Source organism: Amyelois transitella, chromosome 4 (assembly GCF_032362555.1).
Source record: "Amyelois transitella isolate CPQ chromosome 4, ilAmyTran1.1, whole genome shotgun sequence".
Lineage (NCBI taxonomy): Eukaryota > Metazoa > Arthropoda > Insecta > Lepidoptera > Pyralidae > Amyelois > Amyelois transitella.
Genome location: NC_083507.1, coordinates 2584218 through 2599449, shown reverse-complemented (window position 1 = coordinate 2599449; position 15232 = coordinate 2584218). Strand labels below are relative to the sequence as shown.

General features: G+C 34.2%; 1 protein-coding gene across 1 annotated transcript in view; it reads left to right on the top strand.

Moving 5' to 3' along the window:
• LOC106129408 (fizzy-related protein homolog) overlaps positions 1 to 15232 on the top strand; it is a 37261-nt gene that overhangs the window by 6763 nt on the left and 15266 nt on the right. Inside the window, exon 2 of the mRNA XM_060954295.1 lies at positions 10277 to 10557. Coding sequence (XP_060810278.1) covers positions 10277 to 10557 — 281 coding nt within the window. The remainder of the gene's footprint in view (positions 1 to 10276; positions 10558 to 15232) is intronic.

The following is a 15232-nucleotide window of genomic DNA, read 5'->3' as shown; positions in this document are numbered from 1 at the left end:
AGCGTTTCGGTCTTTCAAAAAGTGTTTAAAAATTATTGTATTTTTTAAACGATAAATCGCCAAAAATATGCTTATTTTAGTACAAATGAAAGTAAAACACGTTCTGTTATATTATTATCTAACAGGATTACCACAATTCGTAGCATATTTTCAATAGTGTCAAATAGCCTATTATCATTCCTTTACAAACCTATTTGGCTACTCAGAGGCCGTGCCAGGGTGTGCTGGAAATGTTTGTACAGCTACGTATCCAAACGACATTGACCAGCCTTCAACTTGAAATCAGCTGTGAAAATGATGTCACCAAAATTATTTTACCCAACTGTGAAGGACTATTAAATCCGGTAAATCACATTGATTTCATAATTGGTATCTGAATTTTACCTGTGAACTACCCTCTTTCTGTTAATTAAATTTTGAAGACACGAATTAATAATGTCATCTGCTGTTTTATTAAATTATTAAATCGCTAAATATTCAAATTTGTCACTATTTTGCACATTTTATAATATCAAACCAACTGACCCCAGTCAACAATTTTGATGTGTTTGTCACATATGGTGTCAACCTTAATAATGTTTTACAATCTTGTTGGGTCTTTATAATTTTACTTGCAATCATGTCTGAGAGTGTATAATATTTTTTAATGTCAATTTTTTTGTTCTCATGTCTTTTCCATCGCGCATTGTATGTCTTTCAAATCGAGTGGCCAATTTTTCTGCATACGATTGTACATCAATCAAGCTATGTATGATGTCATCAGTTTTATGTGCACCTTTACAAATTCGGACATTAACTTTTTTTTTTGTAGCATTTCTGACATGTCTAGACATGGTACTTTGACCAGCCTTCACTCTACGTTTCAACCAGCTTAAAATTTTACCTAATATGACATTATTATATCGTAAAACATTAATCATTTTTGTTATTTTGTATATTTTTAAGCTATAAAATTGTATGTTTTGCCTAACCTTAAATCGGAATTTTATATTAGGCATTAGGACGATGTTTTTATAAGATATCTGTACTCGGACGCTCTACACATAATTCTGATATGGATTACATTATTTTATGTGCTTTATAATTTTTCTTTGTGTCCACAATATAAAATATTAAACAATTTATTAGCGTACTTAAACTACCTAACTGTTCATGTTCAAGATTTCAAGAGGTAAGTACTTTCATAGACTTCGATGAAAGTAGGTCAGAGAAACCGTTGTGCTTAGGAAAAGCGCATTGTAGCTGTATTATAGTACATGTCTCATTGGTTGAGTTGAGACTAAAAAGACACTGGCGACATAGAAATAGATAAAAATATTAAACAGTAAATTTCATCATACCCAATTCGTTTCAAATTAAAAATACCTTCTTGAAGAATGAAGAATTCTCTCTATAATTATTACTGACTATGGGTTAAATCAAGAAACTTGGCACTAGGAAATATGGAAGCTGTGCTACTTTTAATGCAAACAATACTTGCGAACGTTATGTTTACTCTCTTATGCTAACAAAGTGGCCTCATTGAGAGGCCTCAGGCAGTAGCTACCTGTCAAGTGTTCGCCTAACTACCATACTATGAAAAAAACCTATTATAACATCAGCTTAATAATCACCTAAGGTCCTCTAACTAGATAAAGCTCCTGAGATTTTGATGACGTGAAACAAATGATTGTCTCTTCGAAAATTGTCAGCATTACATTTTTTTGTTCCTACTGCATCGATCATAACATTCAAGAATATGTAAATATGATCTGATATTTTCTCTGTAATAAGAATACTGTCGCAGATAATACAATAAGGATTGGAAGTAGAATGATAAATGTTCTACACAAGAGTTACATTCGTAGCTCCAGTTTATATTAAGTGCTTCAGATTTTTTTTGCATTGTCTCCGCTCTTGACACCTGAGACCAAACATAAATCAGTTGTCATAGTGTTGAATTTAGGCCGATGGCATACAATGTTGGGTAATCAATAGATGTCTACAGGAATTGCCAGGCTGACATCATCATATGTTGCTAATGCTCGCTGAACTTTGACAGGTCTGAGCTCGATCGTGTCTAGATTATGGCCTCATGCAGCTTATTTGAATATTTTTTCCACACTGGATCTTATTAAGGTACTTGAAAAAAAAAAGTTGTATTTTTGTACTCATTACCGTCGCAGTTGGTAACGGATGGCAAAAACGTCAACACCATATCTATTTGTATTAAGTAAAAATTGGACAAAAAGCATTTAGCATGAAAAAAGCAGCGACTCACTCACGACCTATGTGTTAAGTAATGATCCACGTTTTTGGTTCAATGCACTGGGTATCATCATTTTACTGGATCTCTTAAACCGTGACGATATGAATTCATTTGTACCTGCGCTCATTATTTGCTGTGGCTGCACGATTTCCTTTTATTCGATCGTTACTTCTGCTATTTATATGATTTTAGAAGGTATTAGTGTTTAGTTTTTATGATGTTCGCGTGTACTGATTAGCTCAGGGAATGGTAATGGCTGCAATACTGAGCATGCACTGATAATACACACTATTTTTGTATGATTGTAATGAATAAAGTCAAACTACTGAACCGATTTCAAAAATTCTTTCACAATAAAGTTACATTATCCGAAAATGCCATAGGCATAATTTATTTGTTTTAAAAATATTTTCAGACAGATCAATCAATATTTATAGGGTAAACGAGGGGGAAGAAGCGCTTCCAAATGGCTTTGTAACTATTTGGTTTTAGGATAAGTAATGGTATGTTATAATTTAAAAAAATAATTTACATTAAAATGTGCATTTTGAGCATTATTGTATTATACAAAAGCATATTATTTTATTAGAGCGTTTGAATGGATTGATTGCGAACGGTGTGTGTGGAGGCACAGGTTCAAATCCGACTTGGGTCATGTACCAATGACTCTTTTTCTGAATTATGACATAAATTTTTGTTTTAACAGATGCTATAACAGTGATTTTTGAGGGGAGTTATTTTTAATTTTGAATAGATAAAATATATTGCATAAAGGTAAAAAATATAGTGATGAAATTAAATATCTCCGCTGGTTTTTCTGCAAAAATTTCCCTCGATAATCTACACTAATATTATAAAGAGGAAAAGTTTGTTTGGTTGTAATGAATAGGCTTAAAAACTACTGGACCGATTTTAAAAATTCTTTCACCATTCGAAAGCTACATTATCCACGAGTAACATAGACTATATTTTATTTTGAAAAAAAAAATAGGGTTCCGTAATATATTTGGACTTTTCGGACACAAACTGAAAAAAATCAACCAAAAACTTACTTATTTTGCGTACGCTGCCTAAACTACAAAAGATAGAACCATAAAATGTTTTAATTAATTGTAGATATTATAAATATCTACAAAAAAGTCCGCGACGCACTATACCTATCTATGTCGAGTGAGGCACAACAACCACATTTTTATTTAAAAATCTTGAATTTTTTTTGGTCTACATTTAAACGCGTTTTTTTTACTCATGCTATTAATCCTTATCAAAATAAATAATTTCATCAATAAGTACAGTTTATGTAGATAATATTTGGTCTTTGAATGATTAAAATTGGACGTTTGGTTTTGAAGTTGTGGTGAAATTAAAATATTACGATTTCTGCTGCACGGCCCGGGACTGCAGGCAGAAGTGACACTTTTGCCGGGAGCAAGACTTAGTTAGCCGCTTTGCGGGCGGTCCTTTAGTTAGTTCTAATAGAGAGATATATTTAGTATCGGCTGTGCATCCGTGCGAAGCCGGGGCGGGTCGCTAGTATTAAATAAATACTTTGTACTCTGATGTATGCGCTATGTATTGAATTTTAGCAGTAGGTATTAACGAGTATTTGTGCGAATGAATTCACGTGCGAGTTATCCAAAGCATGCCTAAAGCCTTTAGATGTACTGAAAAGAACAAGAGAAGCTTATACTTTTCATCCAGAAAAATACTGTTTATGTAGGAATTTTATAATACGAGTACAACAATGTCCGTGAACGAATCAGAAAAAATCTGATTGAAATCTTTTGCACCTTTCAAAATCAAATTAATTTTGCATTATTAAATGTTCTCCGTGATTATTCTTTGGGCAATTATAAAATTAAATATTCTGGTAACATCTCTAAATTGCATTTTAGAAATAACGACTGTAGGTGGAAATGTGGTCGAAATAGACGTGGATCACGTCATTAGCAAGGTAACAATTGCGATGATGGTTCAACGGCCTTTCGAGGTTCTCATTCTCACAGATATTTTCCGTTTTTCACTCGCCGCAAGCGCGGCCTCGCTACTGTTTGAAACGTAATTTGATGGTATTACGCGATAGGAACGTGATGTTACTCGTTGTACATTAGTTTTAAAACATCTTGCTTTGTTATAAAGTAATTAATGTTTAATACATACGACACGTCTATATCCCTTGTGGGGTAGACAGAGCCAAGTCTTGAAAAGACTGATAGGCCACGCTCAGCTATTTGGCTTAATGATAGAATTGAGATTCAAATAGTGACAGGTTGCTAGCCCATCGCCTAAAAAATGAATCCCAGGTTTGTAAGCCTATCCCTTTGTCCCCTTTTACGACATCCATGGGAAAGAGATGGAGTGGTCCTATTCTTTTTTGTATTGGTGCCGGGAAGTTTGTGCAACTATTAATGTTGTTTAATATTTGCACAAACTAATATTGTTTTGGTCTCTGCCTGTGGTTTTCAGGTCAGCCCTATTGGTGATCTCAGTAGCAAGTTTTTTTTAAATCTGTTTAGATAATTATTTTTTGTTGTAGCCCTTATCATGCTATTTTAATTCTATTGGTTGTATCTTTGAAGGGCCAGAAAAAAAAGTTGTTGTGTCACCATAAATTTTTAAAGTACTTTGTTTCTTCTTGTACAAACTGCACCTAATAAGGCGATAGATAGATGCAAATATAGGAATGCGTGCACCTGACAAAAGAAGACTCAAATCATGACGCAAAAGTTATTTTAATGCTGACTCATTATGAGAACACGTCCAAACATGATCAAAATTATTTTACTTACGTAGGCGTTTAGAATTTTATTTCACCAATAGAAAGATTATGAAATATTTGGAAAGAAATCATAAATGTTCACCATTTAAACTGCCTACGTGATACTAATTTTAATTTTTCATATAGATCTCCACTTTAAGAATAAAATAATGAAAGCGTTTATAAATATACACAATAGCTGTACTCTGCCAGGTCAGAGAGATAAAATTAACACAAGTACAAGTTTTAATGCATTCTGGAATGAAACGCAGTAAGTTAGTACTATGATAAAGAAAGTTATTAAACAAAGTACCCATTCTGTGTATGAAGTTGATAACTTGTGTAAGGTTAAAGAACTCGTCGAGTGCACGATGCAGTTGCACTACTGTTGCATTCTGTTTGGCTTTGCATTTGATGGCACGTTTACCGTTAGGCCAGCCATTGCGACAGAGACTTAGGATTGGAAAGTCTAGGAAGTCTAGGTGCAAAGATATGAGACGTTCGATGTTAAAGCTGATGTACCTACTCTTATAAGCTCACAATGAAAAAGTTTGCTTGATTAAAAAGCTAAGCGTTTGATTTTTATATTGCAATTTATTATTAGACATAAACATGGTACACAGTAATCTGAAATGGTGAATCTCATGTTTTAATATTAGGTACATGTGATAATTTTACATTGGTCAAAATATAAAATTGAGTCTTTTAAAATCAATATATATTGTTTAATACAACAGTAAATATTGTCTGTACATTGAGTATATTTTCAAAAAATCTTTAATTACGATGAAGTAATAGTAACCGAGCATGAATTTGAAAATTCTGTCAGTTTGTATGTTTCTTTGTACATGATAGTCTCCGGAACTGCTGACCGGATTTGAATTAAACTTTTTTTGTTGTTTAGCTCTTATGCCTGGCCAACACATAGATTATAATTTATTTTGGAATCTGAAACAGCTGATATCGAACCATAACAGCTCAGCTAAATTATAGGAAATATAGAAAATGCCCTGGGGCTCCGCTGCCGTAAGAATTTCTGGATAAAAAGTATTTTTTGTTAATCCAAATTATATCCAATGTATTGCCAAATTTCGTTGAAATTTATTTTGGTGAATTTGAGTAAATTTAATAACCTAACATTCGTATTTCCAATAACACGCAAACGGAGTTGCGGGCAACAGCTAGTATATTATATGCCTTTAAATTAAATTTCGCAATTGTTTGTTAAGCTAGCTAGCTCTAAGCTCTTTGTGAGGTTAACACTTGTCAAGGGTCCTTAGGCAAGAATAACATTGCTAGAGGAATTTACCAATCACTTGTGATCGTCAATTGTGTAAATACAATATCTCAGTGGAAATACTTGAAATTACGCATACTAATGCCACATCATGACTTCATGACGCAAACGTTAAATCTCTTTTGAGAATTATTCCGTAGGTACATACTGTTATCCTTATGGATTCTATTAAAATGTTTTACAAGGACTGAATCACTGTGGTTGTGTGTTTTAGATATGACCATTCGACACATATACTTTATCAGACAGTTCTTTTTAGGTTCTTTTGATAGAAATATGGCCCTACGGTCTAATCAAAAAATAATCAATTATCGGCAAATGACTTTTATCAAAATGCTTATCTAACTTGGATAATTTCTTCAGCAATTGTGATTTCTAAATCCACACGAACACGTAACTAAAGCTAATATGGGTCACTTTATCGTGTTTATACATGATGTTAATCTGCACCTGTTGCGCGTATCGATTTGTTCACTTGTTCCATTGCATATTGTACTAAACATTATACACTGCAAGTACGAGTAGGTAGCATTTGAACAATGCCTTGAATAAATAGTTTGGGTTTGTGAATGCAGATTTAGGCGTCCTGTGCATTGGAATGTAGGCGAGTGAAGGGTTTCTTGGCAGTAGATGTTTTCCCTTTATCGCCAACTGGTTTAACTACTTTTCATGCTGATTGCTGCTGGTCCGGGATAAATGGAATAATAAACTGACGATGTATAAATTTATAAACTTTATTATGCTAATCTTGGGGGCTTATTTTCTTGTATCAATCACAAATAAAATTATTCAATCCACTGCTGAAATTTTACTATCTGTACGACCATGAACAATTTTACCCTATTCAAGGGGTTTGTTAAATAACCTAAGGTATATTTTTTCAATAGGTTGTGTAACCCAAATATAGCTGTTGAGGATTTGTTTTAACGTAACAGGCTTAACAATGCGGTTTTTCTTGTAATGGCATTCCCTATGAGTCAACATGGTGACTGATTTGTAACGTTTTTGGACTTATGCATGCTATGCCTTTTTCACAGATAACATTGCAAGACACTCCTTAAGTGAAATTCCTTGATAAAAGTTATCATCTTTATCGTTTATTTTACTTTTATCTTATCATTTTCTAAAAGAAATAGAGTAGGTAATTGCTGTACCTATATGCTTGTTTTTATTCTGTCATTAACTTTTGGGATTATTGTGGTTAGATATTTATACATATTAGTGTCATGTGTGTTAATATTATCTCTACTCATGCTGGGTATAGTGAGATCAATTCAGGTTAATTCCCAACTGTTCATGCCGAAGTATTGGATGTGGGCAGCGTCCATGTAGGTGGAGGCCTTGCAAAAGACGGTTAACTATTAGAACAGGTCGTTTACATTTTGAATTGTGAACTCTAATTCTTCATAATTCAGCTTGTATTCGCTTTTGCCGTGCTGAGAACGAATTCGGCTGTGTTCTGAATTAATTGCGACTTTGCGACCGTTGGTTTGTCACGTCTGCAACCAAATATAGAGAGGTGTATGTCGTGCCTTGTACGGATCCCCAGGAAGGAAATGGTGTGAGTGAACTAAGGTACAATTCTTCACTTAGTGATTTTGAGCACATTAGGATATTTCCGATTCTACGGTCGTTCGGTTCGGAAGTGCATCGACCCATAAGAAGTTTACGTAATCACTCTATTGTACTGAATGGTGCGATAAGACACGTGTGTTGAAATTTATTGAATTTGATTGTTATTATTATTTTTCTTAAATTTTGTGAGAATATCGCTTGGAATTATGGTTTATGTACGCGTGTCGCTTTTTCACTTATAAGGTTTTCTGTAAAAACTTTTGGGTTGCGAATGGTACGATGTAGTTTATATGTGCGATCACCTTCTTTGGCCTATTTCCCTTGTGGACCTCTTTGATTGTGCAATTATATGAGTATTATTACAAGAAACAAAACCAGCTTTTATTTCTTCAAAGAGCCGCCATAATTATTATGTATATGAACATTTGCAAATAAGTGAACACAAGGTACTAACGGCCACATGCTCACGTTTCATCTATTACGTTGATCGTAGACTACGTGTCAATTAATGTCTAAACTGTAATCAATAATTCTACATGCACGCCTTTATTTCTTTGTTTCCACCTTCACTGTGACTTTATTTATAAGCAATGAATCGTGGTGTTGTTTTGAAATCAGAATTATTTATTATCTCAGACAAAAATTTATATTTCACGCTAGTTTGATCTGGTTTAAAAATGCTAGAGGGATAATTCGTCTTTTCTAATATCTTCAAAATTAGTTCTTTTAAAACAATGAAAAGTATAATAAATACAACAAAATACACGAGGAGGATATAGATAAGTATTCTCCTGATGTTTTTTGTTGTACATCAGTAATCTGATTACTAGTCCTCGAGACTTTAGATAAAAGATAAGAACCCATTATTCTTTTCCATTTTCTAAAGTATAGCAATCACAGTAAGAATAATTAGTAATCGCAGTAAATACAATTTCGAAATGATGCGGTTCAAATAGTAATACTTTTGAGATAAGAGCTGTCACTTCATGCCACTCAAGCCACGTTGTTTTATAGTCAGTTTTAGTTCTTGGCATTAATGCACTAATAAAAAAAAATGAAAACATGATGTTAGTCTCTACCACCGGCAGTAATATTCTTGTGCACTGAATCATTTTCCTTCTGGTGTGGATATTTTTGGCGATGTCTCCCAAGTAGCAGACAGATCTCATTTTTTGACAGTGACGATTACACGTCATTAAGGTGAGGTCATTAGCATCAGATTAGATTAGATGAACTTTAGAGTATCACTCTTCCTGCGATATGAAAATAACAACGATATCTTTTGGTGAGGAACATAACTTAAAAATAAATATATTTATATTTTCATATAGACATTTTATCTTCATAACGTAACAGATACAATAACAGTTAAAGGCGATGACTGAAGGGAAGTTATATTTGCTGAGCCAATATCCGATTACGGGAAGTTTTGACATTCAAATATTTTTTACAATACATACGATACTTTTTGTGCAAAATAAATTTAATTATGCACATAAAATACGTTGACAGACGAACACTAATACATTACATGACAATCGTGGTGGGTACGATACGGGTAATGGTTTGTTTGAGTGTCGTGAAAGGTGAGTACTTTTTGACAAATGAAAATGAGTAATTCCACGTTACTGGCCAACTATAAAACACATTATTGATCCAAGTGTTTTGTTTCTCGATTCTTCTCTGTATTTCTTTTATTTATTTTGAATCTGTAACTTATGTTTTACTGAACTAGAAAATTTTTCGCTGTCCATAAATTGTTTAATGAATTTTTAAGCTGAAGAAAATATGAATTCTCCAAATGCTTAAAAATAATGTGACAGGAAACAGCTGATTTGCTTCGTCATTTCATTTGATAAAAGTAGCTCGGATGGACACCCTACCGCGATGCCACGTGCCCGCACACATGGCCTGGATAAAGCGGCGCGTGCGCATAAAATGCTATTCAGGGAACTTATTTGCTGTAGCGGCCCATTAATATAATTAAGCGGAAATCATATCTCTGTAGGCGCAAGACTTCTGTGTTCTTCCGATTTGATTTTCCCTTTTTTATTTGATTTTAAGAATTTGAGATTTAATGTAGTTTAGATATTTATAACTAGGTTCAGATCTGAAATACTAGAAAATAAATTAAGTCTAAGACAAAATCATTGACCTTCTAACAGTTCTCCTGAGCTGTTCCTCGGAAGGAGCCCAGGGTTTAAGATTTTGCAAGTCCAGCAATGTTAAAAGTATAGGTACTTTCGCAGTTTTTCGCAACCTTGTGAAGTTTACAGCTATACAGCGTTGACCATGGTTTTAACTCTTTATGCAATCGCTTACTCTCTTAGTCGATGGAGCAATAAAAAGATGGGAACCATAATAGTGTCTTATCTAAATCAAATCTCTTTTCTTCCAGCAATACGCCGAGGCACAGAAAATCAGCCAGCAAAGAAAGCCCGAGGGGACGGAACTAGTACAGACGGGACAGGTGGGGGGCGAGATCACCTCGCGTACGCTTGCCTTCTCCGGAATGAACTCTTGGGAGCCCAAATAGAGGAACTAAGAGCCCCACCGACCAATTGTGCCGATGGAAACAGAGCTGCTATTGGGGCAGTACAGCAGGCCTCGGCAGCTAAAGCGGCGCTGGCGTATTCGCCTGCGGTCTTCAAGTTTAGAGCGCCGAATTGTAATGCTGAGGTAAGCTATAGTCAAAACCAAGTCACAACAGAACTACACACACTATAAGGACATACCGCATCAACCAAAAACGATTTCTCATCATAGAACAGCCGAGGAGGAGGAGGATTTCTGATTATTTAGTAAGAGACGTCAAAGACTAGTATAATAAAGACGATGTCATCCGACCGGTGTCAGTATCTTGTGTCATGTTCAAGCCTTAATGGGTTATTTCCCTTCATTAATATCGTTCACACACGAAACCTTTTCCAAATCTTCTGTATTAATGTCTCATAAAAATAAAGACGCCATCAATCGACATATCAATCGTAATGGACGGACTCAATTCGACAGTAAAATCAGTTCATTTACCCCGAATTATCTCCCAATAAACCCCTTGCATATCGCGTAAATACCACTCTTAAAGACTATCCGAGATTCAATTCTCAGCACATAAAAAATGCATGTCTAATTAGCATTTCGTACAAATTGCAGAATATATCGTCAGATTTACCAATAATGTGGCGAAGACTCGCCTGTGTCTAATTCCTTTCAATTTTTTACTGGCCAATAAAAAGAATTGGAGAATAAAGGATAATTAGGATTTTGCACGATATTCAAAGGCTTGATTTACGAATACGTCAAACCATATTGGTACCAGTGTTGGGATTGTGACATGTCGATAAATTTGGCTCTGGAAGCGTGATGTGCGGCTTTGATGCCATGGATTTATGGCCTCATCATTATTGTGATGCCTTTTTGGGAGTTGTTTAATGACATTACTTTTATCAAAACCGTCAATTTCATTGCGTATACTTCGTATAGATGGAGTAGTTTGTAGTTGAGAGAATTGATCTAATGTTGGATTACATTATTTCTGGAGATTACTGGATGTACTTCTACTTTATTTTTAAACTTGAATGCGATCTTAAATATCCACCATATAATTAAAATAAACAAATATACACAGAAAAAAAAACATGAAAAAAATAATGGTGAAGTTGCATTTAAAAAATCACCCGGAAATTTGCCTAATTGCACATTGACCTCTTCTTGACCCTTATAATTTTTACGAACCCAAATTGAATTTGCCAATATTGGGGTCCATTCCCAGTAAAATTTCGTTATAATGTGAACAGAAGAATGTTGTGACAGCACTTGGGATGTAAGTGTGGGTTTTAAATGCAAATTTTATTATTTTCTGATTTTATTCCGAGCTGAGGAGGCGTAACGGCAGTCATGTCCAAGTATGTTATGTCGCTAACACCAAGCATGAGCGTGTCAAAACGTTTTTGGTGGTGTCTTTATTGCTTTGATGATGTTTTATGTGATAGGGTTCATCGAATATTTTTAATTTATTAATTGCAGGAACTTCTCTCTTCGACGTGTGGTTTCTGGCACTTTAGAATAGAACCACTGTATATCTTTTCCGTGGATTTCGTCAAAGGCGATAGAGGGATGGACACTTTTCAATTCTCTTGCCTTGTTCTGTTGTCTTTTCTCAATATTTATGAATAAATATTTTGCCCGTGTCTTTGCTCTGATAGGAATTTCAAGAAATTTTAGGTTTAGACTGTAAAATGTGCCAAATTTTAACCGAAATCTTTCTTTTGTGTCAAGTTCTATCCGTTCCATATCCTAAACCATTGGAAAGTAATAATATCTTCTCCGTTACCTTTCCCCACTTTTTCGTGGGGTCGTTATGCCATGTTAGTTTCTTGCAGTTTATTCTGTCACTAAGTAGGAATTGAATATAAAAAAAAAACAAAACCCCATCTCGCAATTTGTCACCAATTACGTAAATGATTTCTGGTAATTGCTAACTAAATATCAACAAATGCACCGACTCTGTCGGCACACCTTTGTATGCGCTTGCGCATCTCGTTTCTCGTTACACGAAATGCTGACACGATTTGTAATTAGAATCGAATGTATATCGAATATCGTTCACTCGTGTCATTCCTGCCATTTGTAATTACAGTTCAAAGGTTTAGACCAGTGTATGAAACACGTGGAAATTTGATTTTTGTGATAGTACTCCATTTGTTTCCCATGGATGTCGTACAGTGCGACTAAGGCGATAGGCACATTCATCTAGTGCAGCTTTTACCATTCTCCAATTTCGGTTGGGTTTTCCCTAAAAAGGTTGTCGAGATAAGATGATATGAGTAGTCGCTTTGTATAAAAAACCTGACTTACCCAATCTGGTAGCATGGTCAAAGGGCGCACTCACTGCTTTCCAGAGAGGGGATGGATGAACGCCATGAGGAAGGGGTTTTAGAATTTGTGATAGATTTTTAATGAACAATTTTTTTTTGGCAAATTTATTTAAATTTATCTTTAAGGATAATTGAAATGATGGCGTTGTGTTAGGCAATTAGCAATTTAACATTCGACGTGTTTAGTTAGTGTGTCTGCGACAATGAGGATATGTTAATCAGTAAAGTCGGTGTTAAAGTGTACATATTCATTTCTTAGGGTTTAGTAATTTTATATACCAAATAATATTTGTAAAACACCAAAAATTGGATGTTATTTTATGTGTCAAAATTGGAAAAGTTAAAACTAAGTATACGTAGGGAGTGGCATGAGGTTGTGTACACTACTAAGTGTGTGTACCGTTCAAGTTTATCCCATGGACGTAAAAAGCAGAAAGAAAATGAACGTAAAAGGCGACTCATGGAAAGGCTGATTTGATCATATTTACGATTGTAAAACAATCTTGAGTGATTAGAAGAAAAAAGAAAGAAGATTTATGCACCAAACGCTCTTAACCCGTACACAATCTCGTCTAGAAATGCAAATCGTAAAGATATTTTAAATATTTATCCATCTGCAACATTTTTTTCGTGATCCATTACATTACAATGCTATTGTTTTTTTTCTCGATACTTTTGGCCAGTCATTTGTCTGTCTGACTGACATCACGGTGACAACGACCTAAAATTATTATTTTTGTTAGAATTTTTAAGTGCACGGTTAGAATGTTAATGGTGGTAGTATGTGCATTGTCTGCTGCTTGCATTTTAACTGAGTTAGTTACAAATTTGCACTTTCAGTCGATTGAATATCGATGCTTAATTTGAATATGTATGGTGTAAATATAAATTACGAATTACTAGCTGCAATGCGTTATAAAAAAATTCATGTTGCTGAACGTGGATTTCTAAAACTCACATTATATTAGCATTCAATTAGAGTGTATTGTACTCTACGGGTATAGTCATTAGATATGAACAGACAAAAAGTTGGAATTCAAAAAATATTTTTAGTCTTAAATTTACATAAATGTTTTTATGTTAGTGTAGCTCTTACGTGCATTAGACGTGATGATAGCTCCGATTTGCTCGTCTTACCTCGTCAACAGGTTGTTAAAAAACATTGCGCTATAAAAACTTAAGAAAATAAAAATAAAACCAGACGTTAGAGTAGTATGTAGCGCTTCAAAGAAGTTTGATTAGAAATGATTGAAAGATATCATTAGATAAATTTTATATGCCGGTAAACGGTAGTTAAATATATATATATTAACGAAAGCAATGTTCATTAGAACGACAATAATTGAATTTAAAAGTTCTTATGTTTACCTGGCTAGTAATGATTTGCGAATCAAAAAACAACAGAAGATGGAGGGAAAATTTACTTAAAGCAAACCTAGGTATTCGAAGTTTAGCAGCTGGGGGTGCAGTCCTTGTGTATGTAAACATATATCGGTATAAAACATGTCACATTTTATAAGATGATTAAACATTTTTCAAACAACAATATTGCCATTCCTCCATTAAGAACCCTAGTAAGCACCCACTTTATAACTTCTTGCATTATACATGGAATAAATTTACCCGCGTTTGTGAAAAAATGCATTTGTATGTGATTCCATTTCCACTGTATCTTCACATAAATCTGTTGTTTTTGTCGATCCAATTTGCTTTTTACGATTTAGGTAGCTTTTTGGTTCTTTTTTAGGCAAGTTAAAAGCATTTTTTTTAACAATTTTTCACATATAATGTTTATTCGTTTGTTTCAATATATTTATGACATACATACGTATGGTAAGTTTTGATTTTTACTTAATAGAGTAAAATTAATTTCGACTAAGATTTAAATAATAGACTCTGAATCTGTCATTGTCGTAACTACCATCGCGCCTGGTTTAATATAGTTTCTAACTTTAAAAAAAAAACGTATTTTCAATGCGCAGGCACGACGAATCGTAACGTCACGGACTCATCTAATCCTTTTCGCTAAGTCCTTGAACAGATAAAAGTCTAGACGTCTTGCTATTTACAAATTTTTCGCCTGGCGATCCGGATGGTGCGTGCGATTCAAAAGTTCATCGGTCTTACACGCCTGATTCTGCTCTATGCTTTTTTCCATCTCTGAAACGCTCAAGACAAGACCGTGATTAAAATTTTGAACGCACGATATGTTCACCGTGACGCAATTCTGCACTATGCAAAAAGTAGATGTGATCCAAATTGTTTTTTTATGTAAATTTCTTCAAAAAATAAAATTGCTTTACACACCCAGTTCACGCTAAATGTAATGGATTGGATGATTTTATACCAAGAAAAAGTTTTATGCTTCAATGCAATCAATCTGAATTACAGATGGTCACGAAAGTCTTAAAATGTTATATTAAGATGAACACCTGAGTTATTTATTAATTGTTTTTTCCTCAGCAAAAAGTAAATGT